This window comes from Anabas testudineus, chromosome 9, assembly GCF_900324465.2.
Source record: "Anabas testudineus chromosome 9, fAnaTes1.2, whole genome shotgun sequence".
NCBI lineage: Eukaryota > Metazoa > Chordata > Actinopteri > Anabantiformes > Anabantidae > Anabas > Anabas testudineus.
This window is the reverse complement of record NC_046618.1, coordinates 23020064-23035900: the sequence shown is the minus strand read 5'-3', so window position 1 is coordinate 23035900 and position 15837 is coordinate 23020064. Positions and strand designations below refer to the sequence as shown.

At 37.7% G+C, this 15837-nt stretch overlaps 1 protein-coding gene across 1 annotated transcript; it reads right to left on the bottom strand.

Moving 5' to 3' along the window:
- Nucleotides 1-2: 2 nt before the first annotated feature.
- cnot6l (CCR4-NOT transcription complex, subunit 6-like) lies at nt 3-15299 on the bottom strand. The gene is made up of 12 exons (XM_033326143.1): nt 15207-15299; nt 11912-12033; nt 10779-10965; nt 9981-10066; nt 9694-9783; nt 9455-9523; nt 7473-7630; nt 6248-6402; nt 5890-6041; nt 4323-4550; nt 3976-4178; nt 3-2581 (listed from the first exon to the last, which is right to left on the bottom strand). Exons 2-12 carry the CDS (start codon nt 12021-12023, stop codon nt 2360-2362), a joined length of 1662 nt encoding a protein of 553 aa, XP_033182034.1. The 5' UTR covers nt 12024-12033; nt 15207-15299; the 3' UTR covers nt 3-2359.
- Between the last annotated feature and the right edge of the window lie 538 nt (nt 15300-15837).

The following is a 15837-nucleotide window of genomic DNA, read 5'->3' as shown; positions in this document are numbered from 1 at the left end:
AATCATTTGGAGAATGGTTTATTCCCTTCACAGATGTGAAATACACCTGTCATCAAAGACGGTCTAATTTATGTACAGCTGTTGTACAAAATCTGAAAACCCTGTGAGGTGAGGTCAGGAGTGAAGTATAGGCCTCAAAATGCTCAAAAAGATCAACTCCGCCAAAACCAGAAGCATACTCATTACCTTCAAATCACCTGCGACTGAAGCAAAGCCGATAGTGCCTCTCCACATTTAAAGCTATGGTTACCCGGTGCTATGTTGCACTGACACCATTTATTCCAAAAATAATTACGACTTTTCTTCTGAAATACTTAATGGAGCAAATAATTCAACTAATTTAATGAATTTAATACCAAAAAGTCTGAGTCTACTAGACACTACAGTGTGAAATGTGCCATATATGTTAAAAACTGAGTGCCCATAAAGACAGCTATAACAGTGCCCCTTTCTCCTTCATAAATCGAGCTGGGTGACATCTGCATTTAAAAAAAAATGTATCTGTTGCACTAATTACCAAAAACTATCCAACACTCTAAGCTGGTACTAAACGACTGATCGGATCAGAATAGGTTTTCAGGTTTTCTGCAGTGTGAAATGTGATTTCTCTTCCTCTATTATCTGACTATTTAGTCAGAAATAAAGAAAACATTCTCAAAAATGAACATACTTTCCCACAATCTTATGTGTGGTTCCCATTTAAATGTTTTGGAGCCACAGGTTTACACAACATTTAGCATTTGAGAAGTCTGAATGTTAATTATCTGAACATTTTATTAACAATTCTAACTAATTAATGGTAGTGAAACTCAACAAGTACTGTGTTATATTCATGCTAGTATTAATACCCAGTTCTACCCCTTTGATCCTGTTGATCCCAAACTGGAACTCCATACTCTGTAAACCAAATTTATCAAGTTTTTTTTGCACCTTCAAAAATAAGATAAATTTGAATTTACCAAATTTTTGAGAATAGAGCAAAAGTGCAGCAGTAGTTTTATCAAAAAATGGATAAAGATGTGTGACTGAACAGCAACAACGACAACATATACTATGTATGTAAGTACATACATTACCTGTGCTTGTAAAGGACTGTCAATAGCTTCCTGTTTGGTTTTGCTATATTCAATGCGACTCTGAGAGTCTTTTGTTTGAGAGGTACTACTGAATGCATAGCATAGCCCTGAGTTACAACTTACATAAAGGGCTATTAGTACTATTCATGTGACACAAATATACAAAGTTAAATGTCCACAGGAATCTGGCTTTAATCTGGCACCAACAACCAATTTCATAGTGAGCCTTTGGTAAATACATTCGGCTCCTGCTCACAAATCATTAGCTGATTCTTCTCATAAGCTTTTTCTTTTTTCCTGGCACTAATAAATAAATATATTATTATCAACTGACCAACTGACCATAAGTCACTCATTCTGCAGAGATTATTTGGGCAGTCATGCGTTGGGAAACAGATCATAACTCTTAAGAGTGGCAGTTCAAGAGTATGACTTCATAACTAAAATTGTAAAGCATGTTCTAAGTCAATGTAAGGATTGCATTAGAAATATACTACATGATTTAAAATATTTTTAGCAAGACAAAGAGTAGGAGCAAGACTTGGTTGCAGTGGTTTCAGAATTTTTGGATTTTAATTTTGACCTCAATTGTTTTATTATTTGCTAGTGCTGCAGAAAACCCAAGAGTTTCCTGTTTGACACTACGGTGAGCATGAATCAGCCAAGATGAAAAGGACACCTCTGCAACTGTCAAATTTATCAGTGAACAGAGAGAAAAACAATTCATAGAAGTGATGACATAATCCCAAATTATGTGGAAATTGAAGTTGATAAGCAAATACATTAGAAATTAATTATATTCAACAAAGCGTCAGTTTGAAACCCCATTTAAACAATGCATTATCAGTGGTGCTTTGTGACCAAAGATTCGTAACACCTGCTGCCGTGACATGATTCCCTACAATAAATCCCATATGAAACACACCAATTTAGTGTTACTATGATATTACATTACTTTAAAAACTTCCAGTAGTACTTCTTTTACTTTAAAACTTGCAGGTATTTTCCCAAATATAATTCTAGTTAAACTTCATCCCAAGCCCAACATTTGGTATACAGCCTTTTTATGGGGAGAATGAAAATATGAAATAAAACATTTACAGTGTGCAAAACAAACGGGGGCAAATACTTCACTCCTTTTGGGTGGGTGTGCCTTAGCGTTGGAGGGTAAGGACTGGATGGTGCCGGACTTTTAACATGATCAGTAAACTGTACAGGGTCCTGTATAAAGGTGGAGATGGGGGTAGGACAGTGTTTAAAAGGTGGGGCGTTCTCAGGCTGCACTACCTGTGGACCGGCAGGTGCAGCCCATTGAGGGGGTTGAGCGGGTGGGGCAGAAGAGGGTGCAGCTCCAGCTGGGCCAGCAGGGAGAAGTGATCTGAGGGGATGTGGGGGTGGGGGCAGCCGGTGATGTTGTTGTCGATGAGCCACTGGCTGTCCAGCGGTCCCAGCAGGCCCAGGACACTCATGTGGGTTTTGGAGAAGAAGATGTAGTCGATCACGCCCTGCAGACACAAAGACATGATGTAATATCAAATTAAGATTTAGCATCAAATATTTTTAATTAAATATTTTGTGAGTTGTTGAACCAAGAGAACCAAGAGATTGTTATCTTAGCTTATCATTATCAATAAAGACTAGATCCAAATGGAAACAGTTTGCAAGTAACACGTTGCAAACACTAATAAGATGGGTTGGAGGTAACAAAATCTGCCATTTAATACCAAAAAAAGGCAGTTTTTATTTTAACAATGAGTTATGTTTAGTTAAAAATATCATGTATTAGATAAGCATGAGGTAGTATGTAGAGTTTGTTGTTTGTAGTCATGGTTAATGTACTGTACTGAGTAGGGATGTAACCATTCTCAGACTGCAACAGCGACACACAGGTCTTATGTTTGGTTTCCATCATCAAGAACTGTGAGACAACCCCCTCCTCCCCACCCAACACGCTGACAGCCTGTTGGGGACATCCCAGCTCTCTCATGGTAGCGTCTCACATGTTAATACTCCCATGACGAATAGCTTTTACAGTCGTTCTAAGTCGTTCTACATGAGGAAGGGCTCGTGTTTATGTTTGTGTTGAGGAAAAAACTTTCCTCAACACGAACTCCGACAACAAAGACTCCGATTCATCTCTGTAAGATCCCCTCTTTCTCTCTCAAAGATGTGTCTAAGACATATGGGGATGTCCGTTACTAGTCATGCAAAAACCAAGCGCAAAAGAAAATCTGTGTAATAGGTGCCTGCATGACTCATGTGAGAGCTGAAACCACATACTGTATAGCATAAAATAAGGATGTTATGCATGCTTTGTCACCAATACATTTAAAATAGCTTAGTTGTACTGCGTTGGTGTGTGGAGCTCTAATGGGTAAAGAATAACTCCGATGTTCAGAGGGTTGTGGGGTTTTCCATTCCTATTGGGATCATCTATATCAAAAATAGAGTCACAGTGATGTAAAACATTCCACGTGTACTGTATGAATCTACGCATGGGGGAAACACTGTATTAAATCCCCTAGATTTTTATTCATAATTTTTACTGTCCTTTGAATGAACCGTGGTTACAGTTATAAACATAATGATGTTTTTATGTTAGCAGCTTAGATATATTGTGTGTACAGGAGTTTTAATAAAGATCTGATTCCATGCAAACAGTTAACTTACTGTTTCCTCCCACTGTACAAATAAGAATGCATTTTCTTTACTGTTTCAGACACCCACTGGTTTACATGTTTTTTTGTGACTATGAATATGATTTCCTGCCTTACATCAATGAATGGAAACTAACGCCAGCCTGTAATAGAAGTAAAAATATATCCAAAGAGCTAAATCTGCACAGCCTACATTGGAAAATAATGAGCAAACTATGAACATGCGAAACACACATTTTTACCTTGAAGTCGTATGTGTAGTTGGTGTAAGGCATCAGATTGCTGTCGTAGGCGCTTTTCAGCTGGAAGCTGTGTGTGATACTTCCATCTGAGTTGCCGTTCTTGCCGTTGCAGCTGAAGTTGGTCAGACATTCATTATAACGTAGCTCCTTGAAGTCCTTGTGGTTCTCTGCTACTCCTCCATTGCTCAGGTATTCCACCACACCTGGATCATACAAAGATTTTATTTTACAACACTGACCACCTGATATAAACATTCAAAACTAAATTTGTAACATATTTAGCAACAAAAATTAAGGTGGAATGAAAGAATTCTACCAGAATTCCCTGTGAAGTAAGACAATCATACCAGAGTCGGGCAGCGAGTTGAGGTCAGCACACAAGACAATGGGGATGGAGGACGGGTCGGATGTCGGTGAGCCGGTCGTCACGGAGCCTGAGGCCCTCTCAGCGATGCTTTTCAGCTCTGACAGGAACATCATGGTTTGGATCAACTTGACGTCGGAGTACTCGGGGTCCCAGTGCATGTGGGCGTTTGCCACCAGTATCAGCTGCCTCTCCTGTGGTGGCTTCATACCTGAAAACAGAGAAGAAAATCTGGATCATGTCGCAAATGCGCAGCCAATGGAGGAGTGAATTAAATGAGATCCACATTTATTCCACATTGTTAAAAAAACTACACGTTAAAGAAGAAAAATCACAAACTGTAAAAGTCAAATTAAAGAAATTTAAAAGGAATTATTAAAATGTTAAAACCTGAAACACAGTGTAAGAGTACAAAGGCTTAAAAAAGGCAAAGGAAAAAACCCCAAACTAAATTTGTTGTTCTGATTACAGTAAGCACAGAAAGTGAGATATGCTGAGTGTAAAAATATTAAAAGGAAGAGATAGATTTACACAACGTTAGTGAGTAGAAATAAATCAACCACAAACGAGGAACTATAACTGTAAATGTAGGTCATTGTCAAATAAATGGAAGAAGAACAGTTTGCATGTCACTCACTGCAGAGTTTAATGAATGAACTGATAAAGACGGATAATATAATTAAAACAAAACACAATAGACGTTTTATTTTGATACCACACCACCTTTCCACCCTACTTTTGCAAGAGTTCACTATCTGGTGGTGCATTATTTAGAATGGGATCTACTAGTGACACCTGCTGTCAAGAAAGTTACTGCAATATGTCAGAATTGGTTTTGCTACAGGATCTCTCTGTAGAGCTGGAACTAAACTACTAAAAGTTAACCGCAACAATTTTGTTATTCAACCATCCTACAAAAGGCAATACATTTGGGCATGCGACCTTGGGCATGGGAAATTATGGTTATTAGTCAGACCAATAATGTTTGCTTTGGTGGAAAATAACTGCTACATAATGAATTTAAATTGAACTAAAATAGTTAGTTTCAGTCTCACTACCATGGACTCTTGTATATTGTGCACATAAATAACACTATGTGTGATCTATTTTAAATTGATTAATTGCAAGTTGTAAATGATATATAGTATATGTAATGTATGTATGTAATGTGTAGATATACATGCAGATACAGTGCCAAGAAAAAGTATGTGAACCTTTTGGGATTTCTGCATTCATTTGTTATGAAATGCGATTTCATCTTCATCTTAGTCAAGAATATTATCAAATATAATGTGCCTAAAATAATAAGTATGTGAACCCTTGAAATTTGGTGGAACTCTTGGTTATTAGGCACATGATATTTCTTAATACTCTTGACTTGGATGAAGATCAGATCACATTTTATGACAAACTAATGCAGAAAAACCATTAAATTTGAAGGTTCATATACTTTTTCTTGCCACTGTATACTGTATGGCACTCTAAGGCATAGGGTTAGCTGTCTGTCAACTGCAGGTTTTTGTGAATGGTGTGACTCTGTCCAGTCTTACCACCGGAGAACACGTCCTTGTTGACCTCGAGCAGAACGGCCACACCGATGTTGTCTTTGGTCATTACTCTGTTCAGCATGACCTCTGAGCCCTCAGAGTTGGCCATGGCCACCTGGTTGAACTCCACAGTGTGTTTCTGGACCAAAGTAAACCTTCAGAAACATCCACAATGCAGCATAAATATCCATGAATGACAACCTTTGTCTCTTTTGTACTGCAGACATGAGTGGTAGTCATCCCATCAGCACCACACGTAGTTGAAATGTGGTCCATGTCCTTTTCAAATCTCCTCTCTACAAACGTACAAATGTATTCACATATTCAATAAATCATTACTAAGTTAAAGTCTTAAACTCACTTCTCTGTCTTGAAGAACACAGCACAGCCATCCACATGCTTCCTCTCCTGTTCAGAAACCAGTTTGGCACGAGATTTTGGACAGAAGTAGCCGTCATAGCCACGTTCCTTTAGTGTTTCCAGAAAAAAGGTGTAGTACTGCTCGGTCTCTACCTCCTGCACAGGGCAAGATGTGTCATCAGAAGAGTCAGTGAAGTGCACGGTATGTGTCAAGAGTGATCATCAGCCAATTGTGCATGTAAATGGTAAATCTAGTAGTGTGGTTTATATCAGTTTACTGTGCATCCAGTTGAGAAATCAATATCCTGAGACACTGCAATCACAGACCTGACCTTTGATCTTTTAGCACCAAAATCTAATTAGTTTATCCTTCAATTCACGTGGACATTTCAGCCAGTTTTGAAGGAAGTTCCTTAGACATTCATATGATATGGCAATCACAAAAATGGGAATGGGACATAAGAACATGAATCTGGCTACAGCCATCACAGGCACAGAGGCGTGAAAACAAAAACTCTCTCTCAACTGCAAGAGATTAATTAGATATGAATGACACATGATACCAAGATTAGCTGGATGATTTCATATCTACTCATCAGCTCTGTCAACACAATCTTTCTCTTTTGAATATTCCATCCATTATCCTAATCGCTCTTCCTGTTAATGGTCCTCGGACAGGTTACAGGCTATCTGAATCTGTTTCTCTGCGTTGTACTTCAGTAGACAATGCAGTGCTTGTGGTAAACTGATGGATTCTCGATGTGAGCGGTTGATGGAAGCCACACAGAGTGCTCGGTCTGATAATTACAGCATTGAGAAGACTGCACAGCTCAATAAATCGGCCTCATTCTGCTAGAACTGACATTGTTCTGAGTGAATCATCCTTACTCGTTCATTAGAAGTCATTGGATGGACAGATGGTGGGTAGAGACCTCCTTCTCATTAAAAGAGACAAGTGAGCTAGAGCAAGACTGTAAATTCTTACAGTCAAATCATAGCCAGTGAAAAGCAGCAATGCTTTAAATTTGAAATAATTAAGGACTCATTTGTGTCTTCTGAGAGATGTATGCAGTTTTACTTCTGACATTTTTCTTGATTTGACTACAGTCGGCTTTAATTCCTTTTCTCTGGACATAAAACTGAAACTTAAAATCAAACATGCAACAAGGGAAACATAAAGGCAGTGTCTGGTACAAGTTGAGGGACCTTCGTCCATCTCTGTTTACCTGCAGGCTGATTATGTCAGCATCACAGTTGGTGATTTCCTCCATGATGCCTTTCTTCCGGTACTCCCAGTTGAGTGCCCAGGACGGACAGTAGCCGTACAGCTGTCGCGTGGCGTACTTGTCACACAGGACGTTGTAGCACATGACCGTGAACACAGCTGCAGAAGAAGAAAATAAGACATAATAATGATACCGAACATTGATTGTTGAGATTTGCATTTTCCAATTTATTCCTCTAGTATATGCTGCTAAGCTTATCATAGTTTTTGGATTGGTAAATCTGCTCGTGTTGGTTTACTAATGACACCCCACAACATTTTTATGTAGCTTATTTCGTAGGTCATTGCAAATATTAAGATACAGGGCACCCGCCATGGTCAACAAAGACATTAAATGACTGTTTTCATATTTTAGGATGTGGACCTGCTTTATTTTTATCTTCCAGTGTCATCATGTCCTTTACACTTTCCCATAGAGCAGATTCCTGGTCAAGCTGTGTTGTTTAAATCTGCTCTTTAAATAATTAATTAATTTGTGACTGACTTTTATCCTACTTGGCAACAACCAGATAAAACTACACTTCTGCTCCGCTCTGCTCCACTAGGCCTATACGATTGTTATCTTTTGTTTTGACAGAGTTTTTCCTTCCTGTCATTTGTTTCCAAGCCAAAGTGACAGCCGATGTTTAAAGCTGTGATGCTTTGGGCAGCGTCCCATCTTGGCAAGAGACAGGAGCAAACGTCCAAACCAAAAATCCAATACAGTGATGTCAGTGAACTAAACACAGCGTGCTCATATTTCTCAACCTGTCAGGTCTATGATTTACACAGAAAGAAAAGATCACTGCACAACAGCATGAAAGACGCTTCCTACTTGTGATCCCTCATCATATGTTGGATAAGTTTATGAGCTGAACTTATGATTTCTGTAAAACATTTTCTCAAAGGCACAGTAAAATTCTAGTTTTAACTATTAAGTAAATAACCACAAGTATAATGCCTGTACTTTTACTACAAACATAGAAGTACTATGCTACAATAATACATCCTCATTTATTATTTATTTATTCATCTATTACATTTTAAGAATATGTATCTGCAGTAAACATATCAGTGAAGTACCCTCTATAAAAATTGCTCATCTAATACATCATTTATCATTGTAATTTCATTATTAACTTACTTAAATTAGCTGTTTTAGCTATTTTGATATTTAAAGGCATCTGATAAGTATTGCTGTATATAAATATGTATGAATCTCTTTAGAGTTTTTCTAGTAAGCCACAGGTTAAGAATAGACTTTACATTTAATTTTCCTGTGGGCAAACAGTTATTATTAGCATAATTTAATTAGCAGGGAAAGAATGCAGTGTATCAGAAAGTGGGAATTAAATGCCACATTTATAATTAACATTTTAAAACAGATGAATTTTTGAAGAGCTAAACATCTGCTGGTGAGAGCAGTGAGACTACATTGGAAAAAGTATGGCATGGAAACCAAAACAATGAACTGAGAGACAATGAAACTCAGAAAACTACAGCATTGATAAATAATCACCAGGAACGAAACCCTTCGCAATGCAATAAGTAACACTGCATGTGATTCTATTAGTAATACTCATGATAGTCATGGGTGGAAAGTATGTACTGTACCTTTACTCTATGCTACTTTAATCGAGTGCTTTCTTTACATGCTTCTATATACTTTTTTATCCCCTAAATCACATCATGAATGCAAAACATACTGAATATTTAAATAACTTTATAAGGCATATAGGCTTTTACTAATAAACTAAAAATGGCGAAACTTTTACACAATTAATATTGTGAACAAAGGTCGAAGTACTTCTTCCACCACCAACTGCTTTAAGTAATAGAAATATATTATTTTTGAGCTAATGTTCAATGAGACAGACTTATAATGAACTATCTTTTTCCAGTGGGAAGTTAAAGATGTAACTTGCAGTAATTTCCCTCTGTTACCTGTGGGGATCATTTGGTCTCGCTCTTTCAGAGTGATCCATGGTCTTTGGGGAAGCTGCTCTGGGTGTACTGGAAACAGGGCAGAACAGGGGTAAAAAATAAGGATCAGAGCTCATTTGTCTGTGACAAACACAATGGTATACCTACTGTGCTGTATCTGCAGTGCTCAGGTTTACAATAAACTGCAGATGAAATATGCATGAGTTTGTAAGGTAACGTGAGGCGACTGAGCCATTTACCTGCTAGATTGTCGAGCATGTAGTTCAAAAGCTTTCTGGTTCCGTCGGGCTCCTGGTACAGATTGAGGATGTCTTGGGACAAAGGGTTCCCTGCAAAACAACCACGTGAATAATACACAATATATATATAGCAATGTAATTCACCAGCTAACCAAAAAGTTTAGTTCAGTGTTCAGTGATAAGTGTCTCTGGATAATGATAATTTCAGCCACTTGTATTCTAAATGGTCAGTATTTAAATTAGAATATATTACAACAGTATTAATAGAAGAAAATAAAAAGACTCACCTTTTAGCCCCAGGGTTTGTAACTGGAATAGCCTCCCAAGTTCATAAGGCAGAACTCGTAAAAGATTGTTGTTTAAAAGCAATTCCCTGCAAGAGATGGAACAAAAACACCAGTATTTTAGTGTCTGACTGTTTTCTTTCTTTCTTCCAGACTTTTCTATCTACTTTCTCTAACGCAGTCAATATTTGCCACGGATGTCACTATACATTTACAGTTGTCAAAACTTCTTCCATCATGTTGTCCTTTGTTGTCACTTCGATTAAGTCTTCCCATCAAAATGTGTCTTTGTGTGTCATCTTCATTTTGGTTTGTCAGTTTCCAGGTGAGCTGCTTTTGTGAGCCACACAGCATAACTACCGTCATCCTCACATTTCATAATTGTCCTCTTTCTTCTGCTTGTTTGATCACTGTGCTTTTCTCAGTGTGTTTCTGATCGTTTTTTGTCAGTGCTTTGGGATTGTTTGGCACATAACTGTTCGAATGAATCCAAAGAATCATTGATTTGTTAAGACAGAACAAAATATGACTTTAGTGTTAAGTGAAGTAAAACTTTGCACAGATGAAGTCATTAGCAAGATTCGATCCTCTGTTTAAACCTCAAAGAAGAGGACAAATGTCAGCCAGTCTCTAACTTGAAGGGAGGCTTGTTCGTTTTATTTTAAAAATTAGGAATAATCCAAACACTGCAGATTTATGAAGCAGAGACAGAGAATGTCATTTGTTAAGTTACTGGTCAATACTTTCAGTCATACACACATTATGTTAAAGTTGGTGTTTTTTTTTTTTTTGACAGCCTACCTGAGAGAGACCATGTTGCCCAGTTCAGCGGGTAGGCTGCGGAGCTTATTTGACGACAGGTTCAGGTAGACCAGGTTGGGCAGCTTGGCTATGTCCGGAGGGATGCGGGTTAGGTTGTTGTCATTGATGTGCAGCGCCGTCAAATGCGTGAGCGTCCATAATGAGCTGCTGAGACTCCTCACTCGACCTGCTCCAACCAAAGAAAGGTACAACTGAGTTTTTAAAAAGATAAAACTTTAGATTTTAGCTTGATAACAAACTGTGGTTCCTAAGGACTTTGAATGAATTATTAGATATTATTCATGTTAAAACAAAAACTAATCTCAGTTTTTCAGCCAGAATATAATTTTCAGGCTGGAAAATGCTTTTAGACCATAATGTAGCATTAAAACCCTAAACAGAAACCAGACGGATCCCACTACTGCATTTCTATAAAGAATTCACCAGCAGCATCTGGCAAAGAAAACATTTTTTTTCAGTAGGGCTGCAGTAACGATGCAATGATTATTTCCATCAATGAGTCATGCTGAATGTTTTAGTGATTAATCAATTCAATGTGTGATCTATAATTCCCTATATTTCCCAAAGGCAATTCATTTTTGTCAGTTTCATCTACTTTCTGCAACGTCTGAAATGACAAACTGTCACTTAGCTTTCATTTGCGCACACGGACAAACATATGCAACATAAAAGGCAGTGAACGCAGCGTGAGTGAGCGTCTCATTAAGGAAAAAACAAGCACACACAGAGACAAATGCTGGAAACCTAATTCATATTCTGCTTCATCACAGCTTTAATGCATTTTTAAGTGTTTTAAGCTGTAGGAGAGAAGTATGAGAGTGGTTTTTACACAAATTTATGATGTACACTATCCAACAGTTGGATTCTAACCTGGACGCTCGCTTACTTAGATTTGAGGATTTCTGTCAATTGTAATATCTTCACCTGGTCCATTGTTCTTCAATTTGTTAAATTGTTCAACCACCTTTTGTCAATAGTCTCATGTTGCAAAACATTTATGAAGCTGATTTTCAATCCAACTGGAACACAGATCTCTGCTGGTTACCACCTCGGATTTACACCTGAGCTAAATGGCCTTAGTTTGGCTGTTTTTATCGAGGGTGTCGACTGACCAGATATCTCAAGCTCAGCCCAGTGAGACTTCTTCCCACTGGCCGCCTCCTCGGCTGACATGATGGTGTAACATCTACGGGGATCTGGAGGATCATATTTTTCCTTTGGCATACCTGTTAATCTGAAATACAGAACAGAAGAAATTTGAGTCTAGAGATCATATCAGAAACCAATGAACATGTTTATTATGCTGATTCTGCAGCTATTCTTACTAAAAGTACTAAAAACAGCGAGACCAACACACAAATGATGACGGTTATGATAATAATAAAAAAAAAAAGAATGAATAAAATGCCTTAAAATCCACATTTGAAACCCAGAAAAACCCTAAAAGATACAAAGATAACAAACAGATAGAAGCAGCAAATACTGACATTACAGAACCAGAAAACATTTGGAGCTTTTGCCTGATAAATTATTCAACAGATTATTTGATTAGAAAAAGCTGCAAATTAGTTGTTTCTACACATTAAACCCTGCATATAAAAGTCAGGTGTATTTGCCACATAGATCAAGTCTCCAGAAACATCTACTACATGCTTATTCCCATAACTCAGTGATGGCAAACTCCCCAAAATTCTCCATGCACCTGCAAAATACTAAATATGCCACTACAGAGGAAACACCTGGAAGATGCAGGTGTGACACACTGCACTGAAAACTGGTGACTAAACCAAAAGCTCAGATATTGATGTCGTACATAAAGATTTATTAAGCGGTGGTGAAATTTGCATTTGATTTAAGGAAAGTCCCAAGAGTAATTCAAGTGTGACTTACAAACTTAACTAAACTGGATCTGGTCTTGGATCTAATTTGGATGCCAAAGATGCAGCTGTGTCTACAGCCCTGCACTTTAAACAATGGAAACCTGTCGTATAGATAGATATGGATAGATATAGATATACATTACTGAGATTAAAACGTCACTTTGCTGTTATTACAACAACTTGTGCCACAAAAAGTAACCAGAATGTGTTTTAACCAAAGCAGGTGAGGAAGCAATGAAAATTTCAGAATACTGTAGGCTGCCAATAGAGGATATATTTGTTTTAAATGTCACAATATGAGACGAGACATCACGTCCAGCTGATAAATGTTCTGATTATTTTCTCAGATAGCCATTTGTTCTGTTTATGTTGAAAAATATTGACAACTTAAACCAAACAATCCAGTTTACTTAAACAAAAAGTGATTATTAAAATAGTTACTGATACGTTTTCTGACAGTGGACTAAATGTTGCAGCTGTTATCTGATAAATTAAACTGACAACATGTTCTCAACAAAATGTCACATAAAAAGAAAAGTAAAAGTCTCTAACATACTGATTATTATATTGAATTTAGTGGATTTTTACACGAGTACTGTTTGAAAGAGTAAACAAGTCTCAGACTTTGTTGTGTTGTCCTTGACATTTTGCAGACATGTGGGACATCGAGTCCTCTTTCTCATTGTGTCAAATAATTGTGTCATAAATATCACATCTGCTCTAGTACAACTTACACGATATTGTCCTTTCAAAGCTGCAGGACGTCTTTTTATTTAAACTCCTTAAACGTGGGTCAGCAAAACGTGCATGACTCGGGGTCACACTCTGTATAATACATGCTTAATATTACATGACCTCATCATGACAATATCAACTGACTACTGGAAACCATACATGTAAAGGGAAAAAGAACTGGGTGCATGAGTTTATTTATCCAACAAGAATTAGATTACAGTTTTCCTTTTAACTGTACACTTCAGGGGGAAATACTGCAGTTTTCTCACTAACACTTATTAAATGTTACTTTAAAACATTTTATAAGTTTATCAGATACTAAATATTTTACTAAGAAACTGCTGCATAGTTGTGTATGTTCTACAATTCGACTGCAGAGATAATTAAGTGCATTTACTTGAGGTATTTCTATTTTCCGCTGCTTCCTACGTCAACTACATTTTAGAGGTAAATGCTGTACTTTTACTCCACTATATATATTTGATAACTAGTTGCTTTGCAGATTCAGATTAATAACACAAAATACAGTATCATATCTAAGACTTTATTCTCACTATTCAATGTCTAGTGTGAAATTCACAAACCACTTAGCAGTATGCAAACTAATTTAAATGTGATTCATTTGACTGAAAACATCAAATAAAGTAAATGAAAAACAATAAACAGTGAATAAAGTGTATAAAAAAGCACCATCATTAGAAACAGCAGCATTAAACTGAACTGAACAGATGAATGCATCAATAATCATAGTCCAGTCATATCATACATAGACTATGGCATTTACTTTTCCCCTTAATGGCAGCTGTCACCGGGCGAGAGTCAGGGTACACAGTGTCACTGTAATATTATATTCATTCATAGATCACAGTCATTCAGCATAAAGAGTACTTTTAGTTTCATGCTGCTCACACACTGATGCATTCATATTTACATGTATTACATCCGTCATAGGAGGTGATTTCTGCAAAATTAGTCATTGTGTTTAAATATTTGGAGTAAAGAATTAAGTATTGGAGTATTATTTTAGATACTTCTTCCACTGGAGGTTGACTGGGGGTGAACAAGTTTGGAGAAGACTTACATAACCTGTTTACACACTCCTGGGTCACAAGTAAGCGGCAACAGCGCCTGCAGGCAAATCTACGGCCTGACATCGGTTCATGTCAAAACCACACAGAGCAAAGCACGAACTTTAAGTTATAACAGCGACTTTCGTCACAAACCTGAGCAAATGTCAACAATTTACACCCAAAGCACGGTCACAAATAGCCTAAATAGTACAGCAGCTCTTGCATGTGTTGCTTTGGAAGTTAAAACGTATTTTCTGCAAGGTGTTTATATATTTCTTGAATTATTTGTGCAGTAAATGGGAAAATGGAAGCTCCAACAGCTGAGTATCCAAACATAGCTGTAATGTCAAAAGTGACAAGCACGCAGCTCACAAGCCTGGGCCCGTTCAGGAGAAGTTGGCTCCCCCGCTCACCAGCTGTCACACCTGACAACGAGGTAAACACGCACCTCCGGATGCGCCTATTAGTAGATAATCTGATGTCAAACGTGGTGAAACGGCGCCGACACTGAGGACAAACAGGCGAACCGCACAGCGAGCCCGGAGCACGGCGCTGGATTTGTTTGGCTGCGGCTGCACGGCTCACGCCGCTCGGTCTCACCGAGGCGGACTGCGGGGGTGACGAGTTGGTGGAAATGGAAGCGGATTTAAGTGTGCCATTCAACCAGGGACAGCTTGGGTGAAGTGTCTGCAGTTTAAGAGCAAAGTCGGAATTGTCATTACCTTCATTCGGGGGCGGTAGAAGAAGATTTATTGAGGGAATTGGCAGAGACATGCAGACGCGGCTGTTGAACCCGTTTAGACCCTGAACGTCTCGGAAACAGAAGGAAGAACAACAAACGCGACTTCCGCTCGTACCCGTCCGCTCACAGCGTGCACCCTCGTCTTTTTACCCCCCTGTCATTTAAAATCACAGAGATCTACTCCTGAATTAATTCCAGCATTAAGAATTTATTTTAACACAACACGCTCATAGAGATACGTGATTTACTACCTGGAAGGAATCCTGTTTAGAATATCACTTAAAAATATTTAAAACTTACCTTAGATATTATATGCAGAACTATAGACTGCAAAGGATCCTTTAAAAAAATAAAATAAATATATATATATATATATAGTACATATTAGAAAATTCGGCATGTAGTTGACCAAGCAATAAAATATTCCTGAGTTTTTTTTTCTCATCAATTTGTATCTTGTTTCTGCAAAGAACTACAGGTTTTTACATACATTTGCTAAACACAAATGGAGATTAGTATATCAAATGCATGCCGAATACAAGAGTAGGCCTTAAGAATTCTATATATGAACTTTTTATTTTAGTTTAAGTTTTGATATACCTGATAACTAT

What these genes read in the sequence shown, in the direction of transcription:
- cnot6l (XM_033326143.1), bottom strand. Translation starts at nt 12,023, where the DNA reads ATGCCAAAGGAAAAATATGATCCTCCAGATCCCCGTAGATGTTACACC. An exon ending in GTGTTCTTCAAGACAGAGAA is followed by an intron (nt 6,042 to 6,247) that starts GTGAGTTTAAGA and finishes ATGTTTCTGAAG; the next exon opens with GTTTACTTTGGTCCAGAAAC. An exon ending in CAAGGACGTGTTCTCCGGTG is followed by an intron (nt 4,551 to 5,889) that starts GTAAGACTGGAC and finishes CTCTGTTTTCAG; the next exon opens with GTATGAAGCCACCACAGGAG.